The sequence below is a fragment of the Vanellus vanellus genome (assembly GCF_965231255.1).
Source record: "Vanellus vanellus genome assembly, chromosome: 1".
Taxonomy (NCBI): Eukaryota; Metazoa; Chordata; class Aves; order Charadriiformes; family Charadriidae; genus Vanellus; species Vanellus vanellus.
Window position 1 is genome coordinate 14,453,720 of NC_138905.1, and position 25,833 is coordinate 14,479,552.

Genomic DNA, 25,833 nt, shown 5'->3' on the forward strand with positions numbered 1-25,833 from the left:
CCCCTAAGGTCCTGTCCATCTCTACAGATGAGCTCAATGTTGTGCGGATCCTGGGGCCAGAGCTGGTCACCGTTCTGCAGAGATCCAGCAAACCACCTCTCAGAGCTTCCCTCTTTCTCAGACCCCTTCCCCCAGGGGAACAACCTGCAGGAACAACCAATCCAAGTTTTAGACAATTTACATCCTGTGATTTGTAATTTAGATGATCTAAAGAGGTTGAACTGGAGTCAAGGTTTTGCAAAGAACTGTTTCTAAAGAAATCATTCCTACACCCAAAGTTACTAAAATTTGCTCCTTTGGGGCACCTGAATTCACAGTATCAAATAAATACTTAGGTGTGAGCCTAAAATTTGTGTGCTTATGTGAACAAAACTCTATCTATTTATGTGTTTTGTGGAAGAACTGAGAAGTTCAGAAAATATGATATTTCCTGGCCTTTTTTAACCTGCAATTAACAACAACAAAAAATCCTTAAAGAGCTAGAAAACTTAAAAACAATAGAATGAAATAAAACACAGGCTAACTACATAAACATTGATTACATAGACTACAGTGCTGACTAATTTGTATTATCCAAAATGCTCAAAAGCCAATCAGGGGATTTCAAGACACAAACACCATTGATTGTAATGTGTTCCATATTTCCAAACCACTCACTTGGCCTCAAGAATCTCAGCCACAGAGTTTCATTCTTTTCCTTCAACGGTTAAGGACAAATTTATACCACAAAAGAAAGTAATAGCCAAAAACCAGATGAAACCCATTTGTTCAGAAAAAACAACTGTGACAAACACGGTGCACATTTAGGGCAGAAAAATACAATAAAAATAAAGATGTCAAATTCTAGCTTCCAGACTTTGACATAAACATATGGGGGGAAACAACAAAAAAAATACTTTCTGTTTTTAACTTTGCCGTTCTTTATTACTTTTTTCAATGTAAGTAATCTCTGACCCCTTTAAAAATGAGAGCTGTTCCAGACTTGATGGTGTCACCATTCAGGTTTCCCCTCTCAGCACCGTAGACCTCAGGCCAAAGGTCTGGATGCAAGTTACCATTGAAATCATCCTTCAGGACAGACGGCAGAGGAATGACAGGGACACAGTACGGACCACCAAAGCCTCTGTCACACCTAGCAACAAATTGGGAGGAAAAAGTGTTATCCATCTGGCCTAGATAAAGCAAAACATCCTTTCTATGAAGCATGTTAAGCAGGTTGCTACTTACACACAACGACCTGCGTCACAGATGCCGTGGCCTGAGCACATCCAGGGGCACCCTGTCGCCAGGACCACGTTATCAATAGCCCAAGAATCAACACCAGAAGCATAGTTGTACTGAATCCATCGGAACCGCGTTCTGGGAGAGCTAGAAAAAACAGAGTGAATGTACTTCAGGCGTCAAAATGTCTGCTCCACAAAGCGCTAAATAATAATTGGAGAAAATCCTATAGACTTCAGGAGAAGAAAAGCATATTAGTAAGCACGACACTGTATTTAGAAAAGATTCATATTCCAGCTGAAACTGGAAGTTTCAATTTCTCAGCTTAGTTTTTAGGCAAAATTCCAGCAGACTCTAAAGGAAAGTGCTCAAAGTGAAAACTGAGAAAGTCAACATTGCTGCGACTCTTGCTGGTCACCAAAGCAGTTGAGCAGAAACTATTAGCTACATCAGCATTCACCAGCTCCATGTGTTGCTAGCAGAGTTGAGACAATATAATTACTTCAGTAAATCAAGAAGCAACGAACGTTCATTTATACTAAGTGTTGTGTAAAGAAAAAGCAATGATTACATATATTTGTATATATATGTATACCAGTGTATGGCTATATATGTACACACACGCACATGCATACACACTGCTGTAATTGCTGACAGCCTTGTTATCCTCAGATGAGGAAAGTATTTCAGAGAAAAAGTCTGTCAAGATGCTATGGGTTAGATCATCTTGTATTTGTTCAGGCAGGAAATGTGCTGTGGAGCTGATCCTGGAAGAAGGCCCAGAGAATTGCCCTCAGACTGACAGGATCGAGATATTATATTTGTGAAGAATATTCTTTGGAAGAAGATGCATGGTCCTCTGGAGCGAACTATGGAATTAGAAACCAAGATGTGAACCCCAGTCTCAGTTCATTTACTGTGTGTCCATTTTTACCACTGTATTTTCTGGGTGATGAAATTTACAGAGGTAATGCATAGGGTGCTTTGAAAAATTACGGAACTATTCAGAATAATGGTAAGCAATATTATCGTTGTCTGTTATTTCTAAGCTAGAGCGTCGTTTTATTCAGGGAGACGGACGCCAGTGTATCTGCCACGTCCATTTATGACAATGTGATATCACTGGGAGACAGGCAGAACTCTCCTCGCGGTCACGTACACTAACACGCCTTTTGACTTGCTGAATGCCATGACTAACATGCCTAAATGTTGGATGACAACTTATATGCAATGACAGAAAATACTTTTATATGAAAAGAAGGGTAAATGTTAGAAAAGCTTGGTTTAGCACTCCTGTTCTTGCTGTCATAGATTATAGGCAAGACTTAAGAATTCACTCATCCAAAGCTGTTGCTTCCTTTAAGTTCCTGCCATTCACATTATATCTGATGAAATATTTTGAAGTGAAATTTAAAATTCCTATGGCGTGACAACACGTATTTAATAATTTAAAAGACATGCAGAAAATTCCCAAGATGGGGGATGTTTGCTCAAATTAAATCAGCAAAATCTATATCAAACAGCCAGAAAAACAGCGCTCACTTGGTTGCGGGTGGAAGGTAGACTGTAATTCTCTTCCAGTTTTGGAATCTTTCTGAAGTGTAGATGGAGCTCTCGGTGTAGTGCTGACAGCCGATGGTTGGAGGGACGCACTCCTCTGTCACCAGCCGCCAGTCTCTCCCGTTGTTTAAAGAATACTGCAGGTGAATGCTATGGGAATTGCTGTATGGCTTGCTGCAACCCATGCTCAGCTCAAACTGCAAGAAAGTGGAGGCTGATACATGGAAGTCCCAAGTCTCGGCATAACGAGGTTTTCCTAGGAAAAGAGAACAAACAAAAGAAAGAAAAAGTGTACCTTATTCATATGCTTTCAGTACTGTCATTCATATTTGTTTTCTGTATTTTTACCTTCTTTTTTTTCAGCCTTCTCTTCCCCGCAGATTATTGTACACTTGAATCTGCCTATACCTCCCATCTTGTAAAAACTTGACCCATACATAATTTATAAAATGGGTGCATACAAATGTAGCAATGTTTGCTGACACATACCAATGTTTTCACTGAACATCAGAGCTGTATCCATAGACAGGCAGTCGATGTCTACTTGACCTCCTTGTATTCTGTACCAGCTTGCTTGTAAATCCACAGTTCCATCAAATTTATCCTGGAAGCCAGTCTGAGAGCTGTCATTCATCCCTATAAGGACATCATCCAAAGCCCACTGAGCTGAATGCTTCCCTAGAAAAATCCGAACAGGCAGGTTAGTGGATCCCTGTTAGTTATTTTTTATGCTCACATCCTGCGTTCACCCTGTGAGCAGTGCTCAGTCACATAGACTGAGCCCTGTTAAACAAGACTACAGAGTGTGTTTCTGTTTCAAATAAACACAGGTATTTCCCTCTTCATTTCTCAAGCTTCAGTGCCTTCATCATCATACGCTCTCCCTGCATTTGAATGAGACACTCCCCGAGCCCCTAGATTGGGGATTTTCATTTTGTGGGTCATGACCTTCCTGCCATTCCCCACACTAAATCAGAAAGGCCTCTGTCTAGTTCCCAAAGTACCTTTTGTATGGAAGAGGAGAGTACACAAATGAAAATTCTGAAGGCTCTTGATATAGATGATATTCACAGAACTGCTCTTCAGCTTCTCCTTCCTGGAAGCCTCTCTTCTCTTGCTCTCCAGCCTACAGGCATGTCAGTTCACCATTCCCTCCAGCTCATTTCTCCAGCCCTTCATTTCAACTCACCTTCCTACCAGCATGCTGGAAACACCATCTTACTGTACAATCATTGTCCTTACAGGGGAAGAAGGGAAGTCTTGACAATAGATGGTGAGCTCACAGTGATGTGCCAGGACTTTTGTCTTGCCACTATGAGGAACATGTGTCATGGCTGATAGGGCCACTCCGCACTGAGTTATGGCAGACAAAGGGCAATTTATGAAGGAGCTAAGATCTGTAATGAGGATTGGTTGTCACCTATGGGCGCTGGTATGGAAGGTGGTATTTCAACCTCCAGTCATAAACTCTCCCTCTTACTGGGAGCCACAGGACTGCCATCAGGTACTCTTAGAGTGACCGCTCTGAGCAGGGACAGATGTCATCCAGGTGCCCCCAGAGCAAGCGGCCACCAGCAGGACACATGTAGGGAGCAACAGGTCTGACACCACACCACTCACCAGTGCAAATGGTCGTGGCAGAACGATGGTCTGTGGTGCACCGGTTCCTGCCCAGCGTTTTCCCGAAATGAACTGGCTTCTTAAGTAAATCACATCCCTCACACCCTGTCTACTCGCTTGCCTACTGCGGACAATTAACTCCAGCGCAGTTATTGTAAGAAAATTTACAAATAAAAAGACCCATCAAAATGACAAATGATGACCAAGAAGCTGCATACCATAATTGCCTGAATGTAAGCTGTGTGCTTTTCTCCCCAGGGAATTGCTGTTAAGACATACTTTGCTATATTTCTGCATATCACCTTATATTTCCTGCAGGGATCCAGGAGCTGCTGCCTTGCACTAAGGTGAGACACTGAATGAGGACACTTTCTGTTGCGGTAACGTGCCCTTCGCAAGGCGGGAGCTCTCACAGGGGCTGCAGGTATGAGTCAGAGCCAGGGGTTTACTTTCAGCTGAGGATGTGGGAAGAGGCTGAGAGGGCTCTGGAGGTGCAGCAGAAGGCAGGGGAGCAGGGCGCTGGGACACGAGAAACGGCAGGGGACAGGAGTCCTGTTCTGGAGTGTGGAGATATTAAAACAGGGAGATGGGAGCCGCCAGGTAGGCAGATTCAAGGCCAGGTTATGCATCCCTTTCCATAACAGACAAAAAATGAATTAAATTGTGTAGGCCATTTTGCATCCCAGGTCACTTTATACTCAAGTAAATCATCTAAGCTTATTCAGGCTTTTCTGTGTAATATTCTTTTCCTCTCCTCTCTGTTACCTTTCAGCATCTTTGGTTTAAAATTAGGTCTTAAACAATTTTACTCTTAAGCCCACTATTCTGCGTGGTGCTACAAAAGAAAATAATGTCTGCAGTGTGACTGAGGAAAGCCTAAATGTTCTCTTACAGCACCCAAACTGTTCCCCACGCTGTATTTTTGGTAAGCTGAGGTTTCTGCAGCACGTGAGATGCGTTGACATGTGGGTTGTGTAAAGCTGCTTAATGAATTTTTAGGGTGGCGTTGCTCACCGTGTTGCGGCTGCCACCAGCGGAAAGCGGTGGCAGGGGTTTTGGCCTCCCGAGGTAAGTCTATCGAAACAACCTGGGGTTCCAGGTACGACATGAAGTCCAGCTCTCGCAGCAAATGCCAGGTGATGCCGTTATCATTTGTGTATTGAACGACAAGCCCTGTATTTAAAATTAAGAAAGGCAGTTAGTCTGAGTGTATAGAGCAAAGGGGGGCAAGTCTTCAGCCTGTACTGAGGAGCTGCCAACCCCCGTCCAGTGGACGCCACGTTTGGCATCTCCCCTACCCTTTTGGCATCTCCTGGTCCAGGAGCATTTTCTGGACAAAGTCCTACTGCAGAGGTGATGTGGGCTCACCAGCTGCCACACGTTATCTTGCTTGGGCTCACCAAACTCAAGGGATCAAATCTTGTGCAACCTCAGGAAAACTAGTGATTGTACCACAGAAGCCATAGGAATAATGTGACTTTCTTAATATAGTCGGTGTTTATTTCACATCGGGTATCCTCGCACTTTGTGTGGGACACTGTATTGTAATTCTGATAGCTGGGCTCCCAATATGGGTAGTTCACGATGTTCATGCCACCTATGCAAGCTCACAGCATCCTTAAAAGTTAATTATTGTAATACCTAGATAATTTAAAATAGTCTTCATTTCTTACACACATTTCTTACACACATTATGGCAAATACCAGGACATAGCAGCATTGTGAAGTCACTTATGAGCTTATCACAGGGGATAATACAAGAAAGAAGCACTTCTTATGTATATTTCTTCTCTTAAAACTCTTTTATACTGGAGTATGTTCAAAGATAACGGATTTTCTTGTGTCTTATACTGGTGCAAATGAGAGGAAAATCAAACCCACAGTGTAATCTGTGCGGAGAGATGGCAGTTCTGAGTATGTAAATGTAAATGCCATATATCAGGAAACAGTCCACTGAGGTTAAATGATTTATACTGAGAGGAAAATGAAGTTTTCTCATCTGCTAGATGCCAGTGATCCGTCTTCATGCACTTTACACGGGGAATCTGCTCCCAAAGCTCTGCTGATCCTTCCCAAACAGAAATATCAGGCCCCCACCCCAATAACTCCAAGCACGTGCGGAAAATAAGAGAGAAGACAGCTGGGAGAGATTAATTTCTTTAGACTAAATATATTTTCAGTTGCAGCTTAATAATTTTGCATTTCAGGTAAATCATGCATGAGCTTGAAGGTTGGAAGGCAATCTTTTGTTACACCCACTGGTGCGGTTGAGAAGCTGCAAATGTTTTCAGGCACACAACTCTACCTCGGGTCAGAAACAGAGGTTGCCCACTTTATCATGAACTTGAATTTTATTCCTTTTATTTCAGACCTGCAAAAAGTCTTCTGTACTTCTAAATTTACCTGTTTTCCAACACTATCAAGTACTCTAGTAAAAGCTATTACACCTCGTCTTGTAAATGTCTTAAACCATCACAGCTTCAACAAATTTACTCTGATTGATAGATCACCTTTAGGTTTGGTGGAAATAAGTATAAATACAGATGTAGAACAAAAGTAAGTAGTTTTCTTCACCATTTATGAACATTGAAGAGGTGATTGATTTATGTTAAAAATAAAACAATCTTTTTGATTTTGCAAAGCCAGTAAAAGACAAAAACACTTTAGAAGACCCAAACCACAAAAAGCTTATTATACGGAAAAGAGACTTTACCTTCATTCCTGGCTCTTGGTCTGTTGCAGGAGTTACCAATAGCCTTGCTTCCAATTTGTACATAAAATTGAACTAGCCTGTTAAAAAAGTCAGGGTAGAAGAGAAGTGTAATTATCTTCTGATAGCACGAGATCAGTCAGGATAACTCTCCTCTCTTAACTAATGTGGCATTTTCAGTTAGATCATTATTCCAGGCTTATTGATCAGGTACTGCTCCCAGTGAAATCAAGCATTGCCATAGTAAACAGTGGCAGACCCAAGACAGAAGAAGGTGAGGTGGTTTATCGATCCTGTGCCTAATAAATGTATTGTTGAACTGAGTAGCAGATTTTAGCAGATCCTTCTTTCACACAAAGATCCAAAACCTCCAAAGTAGGCAAATGTGCTCCTTACAGCAGATCTTACTACCTTGGTCTCTTGCAACTGGAAATTGGTTTAAGCTTTAAAATGCAATATGAGAGTTTTAATAAAATTATTATATCCTCACTAAACCACCAATCTGGTTTTGGTCCTTAAATTCTGGATGTAAACAATTTTCAGTGAAAAAAGTTCATGGGACATTTTGTGAAGTAGACCTTTTGATTTTGAACTTACGCACTTTAATTGCCTTAAAAATCCTCTTGTTCTCATGTCATGAGATGGGGGGAAAAAAGTTCCTGGTCTGCCTTTCTTGCAACCTTCCCTGTAGTCAGTGCTTTTATCACTTCCCTATCTTTTCCTCCTCCTTTCCGCAGCAAACCATGGCAATATTTTCATCTGTCTCTCTGCATGAAAGTTTTTCATGTCCTTGATTCTTTCCCATAACCATTTTCTGTAAACCTTCTAAAGCTGCAACATCCCTTTGAGAGAGTGTCGCTGGTTTTATTGACAGAACTTTGGCTAAGCCTTGAACATCCCTATCTAGCTACATTTTAATTAGTAACTATCCCATCCTTGTGCTCCAAAACATTGTCAATTTTTTTTTTCCCAACCTACAGTGATGCCCTGGTACCCTTACTGAACTGATATTTTTAATTGCGACTTTGTGGTGCCAGAGTAGTTTGCATTTCCTCTGAGGTATATACTATTGTGCTATAGAGCAGCAATTTGTTTTAATTAATGTCCTGCTGCTCACTCACCAAATTTCATTGCATGTCTCCAACAGTTGTCTCCACCTTATCTGGTCATAACTAATGTAAAGAGCATTGAGACAGCTGAGAATGCCATTGCCCCCTCATCTACGCCTTCTTCACAGGTTGTCTGCATTGCACACCCGAAACAGCTCCTGACTTGTCCCCATTCTGAGCTTTTGCATGCCAAAAATTGGCGATGTCATTCTCGTTGTTTCCTATCCAGTTTTTGACTTAGGATGATGCCTGCCTGTTGTGTTATGACTATCGGAGCAGTAGCTGAGGTGATGTTTTTGGGAAGCAAGTCTAGTCCCATGTGCTGGGTGTGTCTTCATGGGGCGCATAGGGAGAGATGGAGTCATTGCCAAGCAGAGGTTTTGGAGGAGAAAAGAAAGAAACAAGGCTTCCTTAATTCTACTGCTTTGATTGCCTGTCTCTTATGACACTCTTCACTATCTGTTCAGTGAGAGCATTTGCACACAGTGCATAACTGGCAGCTAAATAAAACCCACGGAATATATATATATATATTTCATTAATTATACTGCTTGTAGATAATTTCTTTATTTTAAATACTAATTTTCAAGGTGAATTTATGTCTCTGTGTGAAGAAAAAAGGCTTGATTTGTCACTCAAATAGCTCCCCACAAGGGTAAGTCTTTTCATTTCAGGGGATTTGGTCCTAATTTGTAGTGACATCAGTAAAATCACAGACAAGCCATAGGACTACAGCCAGAGCCAGCTCAATGCAGCTAGGACTCTGATTTCCCTCACCCACTGCTACATATACATTGTCATGATCCTCTTCTGATTCTAAAACCAACCCCACTCTCATTCTGTTACTGAAATCGGTATCTCCTATGTGAGATATTTTGTACATCCGTAGGGAATAGGACAAGCCAGAATATACTAATCTGCCTCATTCATAATAGAACCCCATAGACAGCTCAAGAACAGACAGGCTGACAGTATTACACTCTTTAGCCAGGTAGGTCCTATTGTTTGCTGCAGCTCTGTTGTCTGAGACGGTATTCAGGCAATAAAACGCTAGACAGCAGTCTCAGAGGTGAAAAGATTTACAGTTCTATGATGAAATTCTCTTTTATGCTTGCCCAATGTAAAGATCGGTAAAAAGCAGAAACAAAAGACCAAAAATCCACCTTTCTGCAGAAGGGTGAATCAGCCCATCTGATCTGCAAGCGTTTGACCCAGAACAGCTCTCTGGGATGGTTGCACAGTCATTAGCAACAGAGTCTGGAATGCAGACGGGAGCCAAGTCAGCTAACAAGCCAGATGTCACCGCTTGGAAAAAAAAAAAATATATATATATATATATATATTCCATGGATTTTATCTAGCTGCCAGGTAGGCACTGTGTGTAAATGCTCTCACTGAACAGATAGCGAAGAGTGTCATAAGGGACTGGCCATCAAAACGGGAGGCAGTAGCTCATCAGTAACCAAAATGCGTCCAGGTATCCTACTGTCAGTCGGGAGGATGGAAATATTGCTGGTGAAATTGTGCCTTTGGTGCACTGGGCCATGCAGATGGGAAGGGATGGAGAGGCTCCAGGGGGTTTCTGAAGTGTAGGGCAAAAAATGGTCTGGGTGAAATGAGTTTTGACACTTGCAGCTTTCTTAGGGTTATGGGACATTCTCCTAATGTCTGTGAAAAAAGTGTAGCCAATCATATAAAGGAATAAGGAGGCAATAGGACAAACAAAGCTAAGGTTATGACAGCACTTAATGTATATGCTAAACATCGAGCGCTTGCTTATGATCAGTGGCTTCAGGGAGCAAGCTTTAGTTTTAAATGCTCTTAGCATGACTCCTGAGTTTGGCGGTGCCCTGTTGGGCTGCTTCCCTGAGCAGCACCAGGCATCTGGGGCCGGCAAATCTCAGCCTCTTCGGAGCAGAGCGAACCGGGAGCACCGAGCCTCCCGGGACCCCACTCCTCTGGGAAGAGAAGGGCGAAGGCAAAAAAGGGTCTTTGTACTTCTTACAAAAAAAGAACAAAAAAATCTTTACATTCCTTACATAAAATTTACACTTCACATTCAAAAAGCTGTGACTGAAGCAAGATGATAGGGAATATGCATAGGTAGGTCTGCAGGAATTCAGAATGAAAATAAAACTTTAATGTCTTGCAATATTTTTCAATTTTTTGCTCTTCCATGCCTGATTTAATGAAACAAGATCTTAAAAGGTCTGGGAAAATGCTATTAACCTGAAAAATAAGAAGCTTAAAAAACTACTGCAGGAGTTTCAGCCTTCCCATTCACAACCCTCAATCCACATATCTAACGGTATGTCTTTCAAGGCATACTTTCCTGCTGTTTACTCAGTCACCAAAACCCCCCAACCAAAAAACCCCCACACAAATAAAAGATAACTGTGCAGGGGCTAAGATGACCCCTAAGAAGATAACTGAATTCTATGCAAAGAATTACTGAATGCAAAAAGTAATACCAAAATGGGAAAAAGTGCTTCCCTCTAATCTCCTCTTTCAAGTGACATTAGTTTTAGCTCCAATAATGGAAAAAAATTCTAGGCTGAGGAATTATTTTCTTTTTAGAGTATGGGTCTTTCGGTTAACCCTTCACACTCACACAAACTTTGTCTGCTTTTGCCTCTAGGAAAAAAGACCCAGTTAATGTTACAGATGGTCTCAAATATTACACCTATTCTAAGCAAGGTGTCTGAAGGCTGGATGTCTAAGTCTTACATGATCAACCCAGATTCCCTTATATTTAATGACAAAAATACATGCTTCCAGAAGACAAAGCACTGGACTTTGCTAACCCTATTTTACAATGAGTTGTGTTGCCATTTTGAAGTAGCTGTTTCTTTCCTTTGAGCGTCAAAGCAGCCCGGGGTAACTGCTGTAGGCTAAGGAGCCCATGTTCCAAGGAGTCCAAGGATGGATCCTACCCTTGAGCACATGTGTGGCTGAAGAAACTGAAAAATCAATGTTAGTCCCATTTGTGTTTGAGGCAACCAGTGCTTTTGTTCTGTCTAGCAAACAGCCCAGGGTTGTGGCATCAAACTTGACTTGCTCAATGAAGTTAAGCTGCTCCACTGTGATGCTTATAAAAAAGTTCGGTGTTGGTTTATTTTGACAAAACGATCAGTTGCAGCAGGAGACCAGCTCACACGGTGAGCATGTGCTCAGAAGAGGGATCTTAAATGCTCTATGGTCCCTCTGGCTATTTACATTCTTGGGGCAGTTTTGAGACATCAGATGACCATGTTTGCATGCAAAACGGTAACAGCGATAGATTAAAAAAGTCAAGAAAGAGCATTGCTCAGTATTTTACACCTGGTTTTGGCTTTTTAAATGGTTCAAACTCTATAAAAATGGAAAGCTATAAATATGAATATCTGGCATTAAAAGTGGCTTCAAAGTAATCTTAAAGCCAAAGAAAATCCTTTTCTTTTATAAAAAGATTTCTCCAGGAAAGAAGGAATAACTCAAAAGTACCATTTGAATACAGACTTCTCGATGATGTGGTTACTTCCAATATTATGCTTCACGGGATTAATAACATGAGATTTAAAAAGACGGTGGAAGAGAAAAGAAGTGCTCAGATCTTCCCAGAGTTCTAGTGCAAACATGTACTTGTCCAAGGCCTATTTGTCAAACAATTAATTAATTTAATTATTAAGTAATTCACATAATGATATAAATAATTCACATCTTTGTCAGAGGAGAATCGCAGGTGCTACGGCTTTGGGGACATCCTTAGCTGCTCCCCAGCACGGAGCAGCACAGCACCACCTGTCTTTCCTCCATCCCCTGCGCGTCTGACAAATTCTCCTCTGGACAATGCAGCAGCAAACTCTGGGCTAAATAATGGTTTGAATTAACAGCCCTTTGTTTATCCTAATTACATTAATCAGTGAGACAATTTGTGAGAAAAAGGATAATTACTACCATCGGAGCAGGATGCAGTGGGAGCAGGGAGAGAGGTGAAAGCTTGTTAGCCTCTTGGCTACACAGAAACAATTCACATTCCATTTTTTTAACACTTCTGACAAACGCACTAATTCACAACATCTGGCAAGTAAACAACAGCTCATTGCTACACCATCAGCTGCCTGCAATTCAATGCAGTCCGGGGAAAAGGAGTTTTTCTGTCCAGTTATGGGCAGAGTCTTAGGTTTTGTGCAGTCTCAAGACCATGTCTTCTGCCTGTCCAACTAGAATACAACACAAACTGTCTTCTCAGAAGGATAAAGAGTTTGTATCTTTTTTATGCTGGTATTCCACTGTTTCTAACCTAAGTATTCTCTCTCAAGAAAAGGAAATAGTAAACCAGAATGAACAGAAAAGTAATTTCTCTGCCTTTAAGATTTCTTGTACAGGTTGCTATTACCCGAAAAACATTTCTCACCTTCTCATATCTACACTTGCAATAGCTGAGAGGAGACAACATGAATACACAGACAATAGTGAGAAGCAGCACTGAGGATTGACCTGATATTTGTGGTGTCCAGGGGAACAGTCCTCGCCTCCCTTTTGCCAGGTCCACTGAAGTACAGAGATCTTCCATCGCTGAGCACGCCACAGCCTGTCCCAACCTGACCTCCTGTTATCTTGTACCAGAGAGGGCTTAGCTTCCTCTCAAACCTGTCGAACATCTCACTGTGATTAGGCACATTAGACACACAGGTTCCATGCGATGCTTCAAGAAAAAAAAAATATATGGGAGATGCTTTGGTGAAACTGTGCTGAACAGAGTAAAGGTCAGATACAGTACATATTGGCAGACGGTTCTGTTGCATCCACATATGAGAAATAACCGGGCTTTTCTAAGAAAATGCCCCAACGAGAGGATTGCGCCTTTTTAAACTGGCTTTACAAATTTTCGTAGGCAGAATAAGACCTCTTCCTCTAAACTCTAAGATGGCTTATTTCACGAGGTGACAACCAGCCATGCTTTATGTTGATAAGGCATTTTATCTAACAAAAACATTATCCTTTTGTTTCTTTAAAAAAAAAAACATTGAACAAAAGATGTTAGCTTATTGCTTTGTTGTCATAGAGGGTTGAAAAGAGTGCAGTGTGCAACTGGTTGTGTCAATCACTGTTTTTTTTGGGGGGGGGGGGGTGTTGGGTGTCGGGGTTTTTTTTTTTGTATTTCAGCGTAAAAGCCCCTGACACTACAAGTGAGCAGAATTTTCCACAGAAGGGCCTGTCAGAACATATGTTCCCTCCTGGTCCCATGCCATCTGATGGCCAGGGGACTCAAAACCAGCAGCAATTCTTTTGAAGATGATCCAAAGGCTTTTAAGCAGACTTTTTAGTTTATAATATTTTATTTTGTTTTCTCTTTTATCGCTAGTCCCTTCCCATTCATACAGATGGTGATGTTCAAAAGATTGTAGTTGCCAGAAACATCACTGGTGTCCGCTGCCTTCAGCTGCTCTGTTTTGCCTGTGCTGAATTTTATCAGAATGAAGAGATTCTTGCTGGCAGCCCATGAAATTTATGTCACCATACATTTTTCCGGAATATTGGAGAGGAAAACCAAGATGCTGGATTTACAGTCTTAACTCAGCCAGTGGTTACTGTAATCCCACCTAGGAAGGGCTGTCTTACCTGTGTAGCCCAAGTCACAGAAGCAGACCCCCGAGACGCAGTCCCCGTGACCGTTGCAGTAGTTGGGGCAGGGCTCGGAAATGTAAACGCCGTCTAAGCCAAAAGGAGGCACGCTCTTGTGGGAGCTGCTCTCCTGGATCCAGCGGAATCGAGTCTTACTGTAGAGAAACAATGATGAAGGGCGCAGTATTACTATTCCCGGCTTCAATATCTACTGCTCCTTGTTTAAGATTAAAAGGAGCTTTTCCTAAATTAGCCATTTGCAAATAAGATGCAAATGGATGCCTGGAAAATATTTCTGACATCCTACATTTTCTGCAGCTTCACTTAAGGATATTTTTTCCATAGTTTTTGGATGTATTTTGACTACTTCTATTTCTCTGGCCTGTATCCACCAGTGTGATGCAAAGAACAGAAACATGGTTTTCTCAACAAGAGTGAATGATTAGACATGACTCTGAAGATGCCCTTCACTACTCAGGTCAACCTGAACTGCTAATTACATATAAAAATCCCAGAACTTCATTTCTTACAATACTTAGGAAAAGAACTCAGTAATGGCAGTAATGCAGAGTTTATTACAGGATTTTATAATTTTGAGTAAAAAACCTTCAAGTAATTCAGACATAGAAGAAATATCATCCACTTCCTAAAAATAAAGGCAAATAATGTGTCCTACAGGACATGTAGACAGAAATACTAAGTTTTTATTCTTGGATGACAACATGAAATTCCTGGGAAACAGCGATCTAATCCTTAACTTGTATAACTGAAACTGCTCCAGGGCCTTCAGTGAGGCTACACTAAGTTACTCCAGCTGACCCACTGCATAAGAAATTAGTCGAAGAAAAAATATTTTGGTTATTAATTTTCAGGCTTTAACTTTTAGCTGAATCATTTTACAGTAGCTCCAAAGAGGGGAACAGAGTTAAAATCCCATTGCCAATCCAATGGATTAAGTAAGATCCTCCTTGCTACTCTGGCTAAAATATAATAAACATTTTTTTTTTTTTTCTGCTCTGCACTGGGATTTGGTAGGTAGGTGATCATCATGCTAGTTCTTTGTACCAACTGATGAAACGCGATGCTCTCCAAATAACCCACGAACCATGATTTCCAAAGAGACCCACAATGAATTCAGTTTTCAACATGCCGAGACCCTCATTGTACTCACAATACTTACATTTTTAATGTATTAGCATGAGCTTCTTATTCCTGATCACATTACTGAACATAATGCCAAACAGATTGCTGCTATTGATTCTGCTCTGCTTGTTTTGGGTAAATCAAATCAGCTGGTGTCAGCTCTGTGCAATTTGGCACCTGCTTTTATTGGCTAATTACTGAAGAAAAGACAAACTTGTTACGGTACACGCTGCTATTTCAACTCCTTGCGGCAAAGGCACTGGCTCCCCTGCTACACAATATGCCAGATACTCAAAATCTGTGCTGGGGCTCGAGGACGAGGAGCTGGCAGCAGGAGGATGGGGCTGAACCCCGGGGGCAGCCCGAGAGCGGCTGCCTGGGGGAGAGAGGCAGGAGGCAGCGGGGGCATGGCCAGGGGCTCCCGTGAGACCGGGAGCGAGAAACGACAGCCAAATCCAAGTCAGACTGAGAAAAGCCTCCTGCTTTCAAGGCCTGTTTGTGTCTTCCACTGTCTGATGTTTTCTCATCTGTATTAACCCGACGCTGAGGTCGCGCTTGCAGAGGAGCACACCTATCATTCCTCCCTCCTTTGACTTCGGCTGACCCGCCTGCCTTCAATGGCATGGCACATTACGCAGCAGCTCAAATACCCATCTAGGGTTTCTTTGCCCAGTGGTAACTGTAAAATTAATCCTGTTCAAATGGCTTATTTGATTCAAGTGACTTATCACTCTTGCTGGTGCCTCTGACCTAACTGATACGTGTAAAGACAGACAGCACCATGATGAAGAGACCGATGGCAAATTAAAATGTTCTGGGTTCCTTGTTGCTTTGTAATTTAATTTTATAGACCATTCTGGCACCTTTAAAATGTAAAGCTTCTCCCATTTTGGAGAGCACAGTATATTTTTCCCAGACCTGCCAATTTTTAACGCTGCTTTTATTCACAGCTTGTAACTTTTTCCTAATGTAGCATCAAAGAAGAGGCAGCTAATTCATGGGCACCACTGGCATCACTGGTTTACAATGTACAGTACCTGGCTGCAAGCGACCTGGGGATAACAATAGTAATTCTTGTCCAGTCCTCAAAGTCTCCTGTGTGATACACGGTCGGCTCGCTCAGCTCCCGGGAGCTTCCCTCGCATCCTTTCGTGCCCGGAGATGCAGGGTAGCAGCCCTCCTTCACCAGTGACCAGAAGAGCCCAGCGTCATGCGAGTACTGGAGCAGGACGGGAGCAGAGCTGCTGTACTGGTTGGTGCAACCAATGTTCAGCTGCGAAAAAGCAGAGCGTCAGATAGGCGCTGAAGAAGGCTGCGCTGTTATTGGTATTTATTGGCTGCAAACCACCTTTGACCTTTTGGTTTGGGAGGCTTAGCGCTCTGAACATTTGCTTTGAACCCTGCTGGCAAACCGTGACTCGTACTTGGAGTCTGCTTCCTACACGTGTATGACATTTCTCAGTAAAAATTCCCACTGTCCCTTCATTAAGGTCGCTGGGTTCAGCACACCGAAATGTGCAAAGAACTTTCCAAAGGTCCTGGTGCACAGTAGGCCCCGAACAGCCAACTCCGTGCAGGCACCTTCATGCGCAGGAGGAGTGGGAAGAGCTGTATGCCCTGAGACCCGTCCCACCTGCAGCCCACCCAATGTGCCCAGAGGACTCCCGGGTTCCCCCTGCCCCGGGCTGTGAGCCCCGACCACAGCCTAGTCGTTGGCCCCGCGGGAATCACGTCTGGGAGTTGGCGCTGCAGTTTGGACCCCCAGAATAGAGGAAAATTGGATGAAGTAGAAAAACGCATATTAAAATGTGAAATGTAACCAAGACAAAAATCAGCTGCTGATTTGAAGTTTTCCATTTCATTTTTCAAGCTATCAGAAAAATATTAGTTTTCATTATTTTATTGCAGAAATTCTACTTGAGCTGCAGAATGTAAAATGTAAACCAAAATCATTCATGTAAAATGAAATAATTTTGACAAATTACTGTCTTTGAGTTTATCAATGCAAAATTATTCCAGGCAGCTATTTAAAATGGAAATTTCACAAACTCAGGAAAGCATTTAACCATATGTTTAAAATTAAAGCATGCAAATAGGACTAACACATTTCTGTGCAGGCCAGTTTAAAAGCTTTCCAAAAAAGAGAGGCGTATAAATTCAAGCCTTAAATAATAGACTTTATAAAGAAGAACTCGCTGTTCTCTGATACGTGTTTCTGTTTTGTATATACATGTTACATTGCCAAGTGTTTCAGCGACGGAAGGGGTATGAAATATTTTTAAGTATTGCTTTTTTAGACTAAACAACTTCTGAAATGCTGTTGATCATCAAACCTACAGAATGGAGAATTAGTCACTGAAGTAAAGGAAAGTGGTGAAGAGGCAAATAGCATCTTTTCCAGGCTAAATAGTATTTACATGTTGAAATATTTTGGGGGGTTTAGATTTATAAAACTACAAGCAATGCTCACTCAGAAATTGTACTGCAACCCCTCAGTCTGTATAGCATTTAATTAGCATAACTTTTAGATGAAATAAGATTATTTTACAAATCCCATTATTTCTAACTAACTTTCCTATTTATAGAACTGGGGGAATTATATTTGAAAAGCTGCCTGTAAACATCTGATCTCTTTAATAATTCCACTTGTAAATTATTCAGTGTCTGTATCCACCAATTATGTAAGGACCATGTATTTGTGGTGAGCTCATTAAAACTGCATTGCAACCAACCTCCAGAATTCACCAATGGGATTTCATTATAAACTCAATAAAATTTTGATTAGGGTTCAGAAACAAGAGCTTGTCAAAGCAAATACACTTTGTTTGGAGCCCATATTCTGATGTATTGTCAGATCAGTGAAATTTTTGTAAGCCCTTTAAAGAAGAGAATGCTAATTGGAGCCTATATTCATTGACACAATAAAAGTAAATTATGTGAAAACCCCACACTGGAGTACAGAGCAGCTTGTAAGTCCTTAAATAGTTTAAAATACAAAAAATGTACACAAGCGGCATTGGAGCTTTTGTAGTCACGGAACCCCAGATGGGATAAACCCTTTTTCCCTTGATAGTGCAGTAGCATTTCCTAGTACCGACTTGAATATATGACAGTCACTTCAACCCACTTCTGAAAGGTGTTGAAGAACAACGAGCTTTAAGACTTCTCCAGAGGGGTGAAAAAGCTCTCCCGCACCGAGGTTTTCGCTATCCTTTACGAAAGCAGCATGATATTTTGTGCTGTATGAATTCATACTTGTGCTCTTCACATCTTTTTACACAGTGGTATAATTTAGCGCCTTTTTTTTGAACTGTGGCCCCAATGACACCTTGCAAGTATTGACTAAGGGCAGTTTTACTGATATTCTGCGGGGATTTGTGTTTAAGGAATACCTTGAACTGCAGGACGTATCCAGGCTTCAGAGATAAATCTCGAGTCACTGCAAACCGGTCCCCGTCTGATTTACCAAAGAGCATAGCAGAGGGCGTGGCAGAGCAGAAACTTTCATTCTTGGTCATCCCTTCGTTGGCCAACATTAACCACACGCTCAGCTGGTTCATAGGGTAATCAAATGCTGGCTTTTCATAAAAGTTCTGTTAGAAATGAAAAGGAAAGCGACAAGTACTATCACTTTGCAGTGTGGCTTCAGAATAACTTCCAAAATGATCAACTTTCTAATTTTGCAATTTGTAGTTTCTCTCATTTAAAAAAAATAATCATAATTTCCAAAATTTCTGCCCTGACTTTTTGAGGAGACACATAATTACGTCCTCTATCACAAAGATTAGGAGCCTGATGGTTTTGTGGTAAGGCCCAGGTTGTTCCCACACAGAGAGACACAGCTGCAAACACTGCAGATGTTTCTTTAAACGCACCCAATATTTTCAAAGAATGTTGAACTCAAAGAAAAATCTATTAACAGACAGGATGGCTCCTGTTTCGTGGGGATGCCCACAGCCTGCTCTTGCTTATTACCTGCGGCAAAGTGGGATTAACAACAGGAATGATGTGCTTCTGCTTCTCTGACAAAATGATGATGTCATCGATGGCCCACTGATCATACCCTTCCCCTGAAAACACGGGCTGCCACCAGCGAAACCGGGTGCAAGGCGTCTTGGCTGCAGCCGGCAGCTCCAGATAGACAAACCTGAAGAACAGAAATTCAGCAGAACTTTAGGGAGCACAGCTTGCAGAGAAATGGGAGAAATCCCAGTGAACAGGGAAAAGAGGCTGGAAGGCCAGTGTCTATGTTACATGTAGAAGTCCTCAGAAATCTCCTACGTATCTGGATACGTATTTATACACTGCATATCAAGAAGCCTTCTTTGACCTTCTTGTCTGTGGAGAACGTAAACTCTTTAAGACCATGGCTATTTTTTACTCTTTATTACTATATTGCCTTGCACAATAAGGAACTGATTTGAATTCTTCAGCTTTGAATGAAACTGTTCAGCTGATCCATGTTCAGCAAGTCTTAACGTTCTTCTGGCGCCAGCAAATAATAGTGAAATATGCTGGCAAAATTCATTCCTCATTCTCTTCTGCTGGTTGGTCCTATTTGTAGACAAAAGCATCATTCTACTACAATGCAATAGATTATGTAGCAGAGTTTTCTGCTGTGGATAAAAATATTCAGCCCTCCTATATGGATCTTCATAAAAGAACTTTAGGTCTTCTCAGATAGTTCGCTTTATGTTCATCTTAGGAAACACCTTACAAAAATGATGCTAAATAAAAGTTAAAGATTCAAACCTAATCATACTTATGTTAAAAAGCACACTAATTAGTTACTTGTTCAGTCCTGTTTCAGACACCTTACATGTATGCATTTATACATATATTCCTTTCAGTACTCTTTCTTTATACTACATGTTATTTTGTACCACGGACCCTGCTTCACTTGCTGGGTAGGCAGAGAGAGGTGGAGGATTTGTTCAGGGCTATGGGGAACCTTCTTTTCCATAGGTTTCCTAGATTTATGTGTTGGAAAATAAGGATTTGGAAAATAAGAGCTGTACCACATTTGAAGCAGCAGAAAAATAAACCCACATAGCTATATTCAGTAAGGACCATCACTCTCGGTTACTTAGAGGAGCAAATGTTTTATCTAAAAATAACTTATCGGATAGTCCAGTGATGAAATTTTCAGTATGTAGCTTCTTTGGGTGATGTGTCCTATAATTTTGACATAGTAGAGGCTAAAACACCCACCTAGTGAATGAAGGGGAGGCGGTGGATGTAGTTTTTCTGGATTTTAGTAAGGCTTTTGATACTGTCCCTCACAGCATCCTTTTGGACAAGTTGTCCAGCTGTGGGATGAGCAGGTTCATGGTGTGCCGGGTGAAGAACTGGCTGAAGGGCAGAGCTCAAAGGGTTGTAGTGTGGTGAGGCCACAACTGGAATACTGTGTCCAGTTTTGGGCTCCCCAGTTCAAGAGGGACAGGGAACTGCTGGAGCGAGTCCAGTGAAGGGCTACTAAGATGATTAAGGGCTTGGAGCATCTGCCTTATGAGGAAAGGCTGAGAGAGCTGGGACTCTTTAGCCTGGAGAAGAGAAGGCTGAGGGGAGACCTTATTATGGCGTACAAGTATCTCAAGGGTGGGTTGAAGGAGGATGGAGCCAGGCTCTTGTCAATGGTTCCAAGTGACAGGACGAGGGGCAATGGGCACAAGTTAGAACACAGGAAGTTCCGTTCAAATACACGGAAACACTTCTTTACGGTTCAGGTGACAGAGCAGTGGCACAGGCTGCCCAGGGAGGCTGTGGAGTCCCCTTCTCTGGAGATTTTCAAGACCCGCCTGGATGCAGTCCTGAGTAATGTGCTCTGGGCAATCCTGCTTTAGCAGGGGAGTTGGACTAGATGATCTCTCGAGGTCCCTTCCAACTCTGAAAATTCTGTGATTCTGTGATTCTGTGAATGAGGGTACATCTGGCTGATGACCAGTCACCAGTGGTGTTCCTCAGGGTTCAATTCCAGGGCCAGTTCTGTTCAATATATTTATCAATAATCTGGATACAGGAGTTGAATGCACCATAAGCAAGTTTGCTGATGATATGAAACTGGCAGGTGCTGTTGACTCTCCTGAGGGACAAGATGCCTTGCAGAGGGATCTAGATAGATTGGAGCATTGGGCTATGATTAATGGGATGAAATTTAACAAGTCCCAATGACTGATTCTGCACCTAGGATGGAATAGCACTGGGCACAAGTATAAACTGGGAGAGGAGTGGCTGAAGAGCAGTCCTGCAGAAAGGGATCTGGGGGTGCTGGTCGACAGCAGCCTCAACAGGAGTCAGCAAGGTGCCCTGGCAGCCAAGAGGGCAAACCATATCCTGGGGTGCATCAAACACAGCACAACCATCTGGTCAAAGGAGGTGATTATCCCGCTGTATTCAGTGTTGATGTGGCCTCACCTTGAATACTGTGTGCAGTTCTGGGCCCCACAATTTAAGAAGGATGTGAGGGTCCTTGAATGTGTCCAGAGGAGGGCAACAAAGCTGGGGAAAGGGCTGGAAGGAATGTCCCATGAGGAGGGGCTAAGGACTTTGGACTTGTCTAGTTTGGAGAAAAGGAGACTGAGGGGTGACCACATTGCTCTCTACAGCCTCCTGAGGAAGGGAAGCGCAGAGGGAAGTGCTGATCTCTTCTCCCTGGTATCCAGTGACAGGACACATGGGAATGGTTCAAAGCCGCATCAGGAGAGGTTTAGAGTGGACATTAAGAAGCATTTCTTTACCGAGAGGGTGGTCAAACACTGGAACAGGCTTCCTAGAGAGGTGGTTGATGCCCCAAGCCTGTCAGTGTTTAAGAGGCATTTGGACAATGCTTTAACTTTTGGTCAGCCCTGAACTGGTCAGGCAGTTGGACTAGATGATCGTTGTAGATCCCTTCCAACTGAAATATTCTGTTCTGTTCTGTTCTGTTCTGTTCTGTTCTATTCTATTCTATTCTATTCTATTCAAAGTTCAATGGTTTTATACCTCCTAGTGCCTAGATCATCTTTAGAAAAGGATAGTTTGCTGAGTTACAGAAGTCCTTCTGAAAACGTTCATTGCAATGCAAAATGACAAGATGGGAAGATGAAATTACTTACATATTGAAAGACATGAACTACAGGCAATAGAAGTCATGTTAATACCTATGCAGACAAATACAATTTAAATTTTCACAGACAAGATATCTTACAGCAAATCTGAAATGCTGAGCTTGATTTCTTCTCCTCCTTAAATATTTCTTTAAAGGAGTTTTTGTTGTATGTGACATTAATACATGTTCATTGGATCTGAAACCAGAGTTAGAGGAAATGGCAGATTTCTACAGCTCTTTTGGGCAAGTTCTGTATTTGTTCGTTTTGCAGATATTAGCATTCTAGTCATGTTTCATACAGGAGGTGTGTGATTGGAAACTTTATCTTTTACTTCAGTTTTTTGAAGTCACACTTTCATTAGATTTTTCCTTCCTAGTGACAGGAGTTTACTGTTGCAGCCTGGAAAAGTTTCCATATAATGATGGCTTTTAAGCATTATACCCTGAAATTATTATTCATGTTTTCATAATTGAGAAATAGTTGCTTTTTTTTTAAAGAGCTGATGCAGTACGAATTTAATTTAGACCAAAATTATACCTGGGTTTGCTGAAGTCAGAGAAATACATTTCTGCTAGTAGCTGCCAGTTGATCCCGCCGTTATTGCTGTACTGCAGCAGCACACCTTCTTCTCTGCTGTCCGGTTTATTGCATGAAGAACTCTCTCCTCCTATCTGGATGTAAAACTGGACAAAATCCACCCAGGTTGTGTCCAAATCCCAGCTTACCAACTGTCTTTTTCCAGCCTACAATGCAAAGAACAGAGGAGCGATAATAATATTAAATAGGATACCTTCACTATGAATTGACATGTTTAAAGTTGAACACAGAAAATTGCACAACACGGAGGATGTTGAATTTTGTGTTAATATGATGTTCTTTTGTCTTTCAGACAATGATTGTTCTTGGCCGTCCTTTATGTCTTAATCACTCTGGTGTGATCCCACAAGCATTTCTGTCGTTACATTTCAACACACAATGCAACTTCATAACGCAATTTCAAGACAACTATTTCATCTCATTCCCTCAAGGTGCCAAGTACCTCCAGAAGACAAAGAGCAGACCCTGGGTATCCTCAACCAACTGGGGCTAAGCGTTTAAGTACTCAGCTTTTTAATGATAAAGCTTAAAGCAGTAAAAAGACATTTCTGAAGTCTCATTTTCCCAGTCAAATCTTGCAGTATAGGGTTACCCGATCATCTGAAATTATAGCCCCTCTAATACCTGTCGCTTGAAGCCCATCTCCTACACAAGAACAAGGGAGGGGCATTTTCTCTTCATGCTTCAACCGAGTAGGATTTGCTCCTACACAAAACTATGCGCTTTTCCTAATAAGTGTTGTAAATCAGATGAGTCTCTCAACTAAGACATGTGGATTAGGTTTCAGGTTTATTGGAGCATAGGTGAGAGACAAAATAGCCTCATAAAGTTTAGTGAACAGCTTTTCCAAGGATGTTTCTGAGTTCTAGCAGGAAGCAGATCTTGGACTTCGACATGTGGTCAACGTGGTCACTCTGTGCATGTTGGCAAAGGAAAAAAGAGCATATTCAGCTAAAAAAGAGCTTTAAGGTTTAAAAGCTTTTTTATTGTACCTGGATTTATCCCATTCCCCTCTTCCCCTTGTGCCCTGCTGCTTGAGGCTGAGCTTGTGGGCTTGCTCAGCAGCAAGCCTACAAGATGCTGATATGTGATATGAAGCTGCCTGTGGCGAGGCAGGACGCAGGGTGAGAGCAGCGTCCCTGCAGAGGTGACCCGCGTGCCCCACGCCTGGCACAGCCCTGCCCCGGCGCAGCGTCATGCCGCCACAAGCTGTTACAGGTATAGCAAAGCCAAATACGTGCAGCTGGAGCGGGGATGCAGGGATCATATTTCTGCATTCGTTAAAAGCAGCTGCAACCTGGCACTGCCCCCCAAAATGGAGCAGAACTGGCAACACTCCAAATGTTTCTAATTCCCTAAAAAATCATGGGTTCCTGTCCATCTCCAAGCACAAAAAGGTATCAAAAAGGAATACCTGGACTAAGTTATAAAATTATATTTTAAGTAAAATTTGTGGTTTTCCCTGTGCATTCCTATTTTTCTCACTTGTACATCCATGATCGTCCTGACAAATTTCCAGACAAATTTGAGATAAGCAAGTGGCATGACCTAGCTGGATATAAGTAATAAGACTTATGATCTGAGTTTTAAAATATCATCTAAGATGACAGATTAATTTAAATCCTGTTCCACTCATCACTTCTTTCCTCTTTCTACCCAGTTCAGGGTAAACTCAGCACAGATAACTGTCTATTGCTTTCTTTCTCAGAACATTTTGCTTTGCTGGTGTTACAGCCGGGGTCCATAGCTCATTTGTAGACTCTACCAAATAGGCCACATCATGCTGCTAGGCTAATTTCTGGAAGCTGAATGCTTGTGTTTTTGAAACTTGGTTAGGTTGTACCACCGATGACAACTAAAACCTGTGAAGAATCCTTTGATCCTCAAAAAGCTTGTTTAGGATACAGTCATATCGATGTGGTCTTGAACTACGCCTGCTCTTTTGGTTTATTTGTTGGTTTACCCCCAGCTGAGCAAAGCCCTCCTGGATGGTGTCGTGAGATGAGCTCAGTCCTGAGCGCAGCCTCCACCTTCCCACTGCAGCCCCACATGGCTAATCCTGGCCGAGGCGACACTGATAATCTCTTGGTAGTTTGCTCTCACAGCTTCATTTGGAGACCCATGGGAATTTGAAATTATCATCATCAAATCAAACTAGTAATGGATAATAAAGATGCAAACACCCTTGTCGCCTCATGGGCTGGAGTGTCCGGGCTGGCTGAGGGTTCCCAAAGTACTGACCCGCAGCGGATCAAGCTCTGGCTGTAAAACTATTCCAGGTGGGTTTTCCATATCTCCCCCCCCCCAGCATCTCTGCCTGCCAAAGGGTTAACCAAGAACCAGGTTAATTGAGAAAGGGCACCAGTGACATAAAACCCCAGAGGAATTGCAGGGGCTAATTGAAAGAACTCTGTATTGCAAACACACCTACAATTGATTAAAATTAGTTGTAAAACAAAAGACAGAGAGTCGGCAGAACAAAGCCAACATTAATTCTGGTATCAGTAATTGATTATGGCAGTAAACATTAGGCATTCAAATAAAAAGCGGCTATTTGAGCAAATGAAAAGAAATGGAGCCTGTAAATATGAGCTCCCAAAACAATACAGAGCTGTTGGGCAAGTATAAAAATAATTTTTTATTACCTACCAGCATGGCCACTAGATGCCTTGAAATAGATCTAAACAGAAATTAAATAAACCACCTTCTGTTGATGGCACACAGACTGCTGCTACTCAAGAAATGAATGATAACCTAACCCTTAGAGATCAATAGAAAGAAGCCAAGAATTTCTAAATGAGTTTTTCACTCCTACTTAGCAGAAATCAGAAGAAAGATCATAGCAGGTTAATTCTAATTTAGCAAACTACTTTTGAGAAACTTGGCATAAGGAACTGAGCCAGAAGGAAAAACATCTAACAGAGAAGACAATTATATAAAAAAATCCAATTATCACAATTAGCTAGTTATACTGATTGGTCTATTATGAAATTTTCAGCACAGAGCTACATTTCCAGGGGAGCTGGATGTGAGACTATGTAGGAGTGCTGAAAATTATTTGATGGGTTAGATTTTTGTAATGAGGTAGACAACACACAATTACACAGCGTTGCATATTGGGTTATTCTTTTGGGACTAATCTGGCTCTCATGACAGCAGTGGCAGTTTGATCAAACCT

The 25,833-nt window shown here is 41.9% G+C and overlaps 1 protein-coding gene across 1 annotated transcript in view; it reads right to left on the minus strand.

Moving 5' to 3' along the window:
• Positions 1–25,833, minus strand: part of RELN (reelin) — a gene marked incomplete at its 5' end in the record, with an annotated part of 296,306 nt that overhangs the window by 52,585 nt on the left and 217,888 nt on the right. Inside the window, 12 exons of the mRNA XM_082479306.1 lie at positions 955–1,132; positions 1,228–1,368; positions 2,764–3,037; positions 3,271–3,459; positions 5,416–5,574; positions 7,115–7,191; positions 12,700–12,907; positions 13,825–13,982; positions 16,008–16,243; positions 18,363–18,563; positions 18,946–19,117; positions 22,596–22,801. Of these exons, the coding sequence (XP_082335432.1) occupies positions 955–1,132; positions 1,228–1,368; positions 2,764–3,037; positions 3,271–3,459; positions 5,416–5,574; positions 7,115–7,191; positions 12,700–12,907; positions 13,825–13,982; positions 16,008–16,243; positions 18,363–18,563; positions 18,946–19,117; positions 22,596–22,801 (2,199 nt within the window). The remainder of the gene's footprint in view (positions 1–954; positions 1,133–1,227; positions 1,369–2,763; positions 3,038–3,270; positions 3,460–5,415; positions 5,575–7,114; positions 7,192–12,699; positions 12,908–13,824; positions 13,983–16,007; positions 16,244–18,362; positions 18,564–18,945; positions 19,118–22,595; positions 22,802–25,833) is intronic.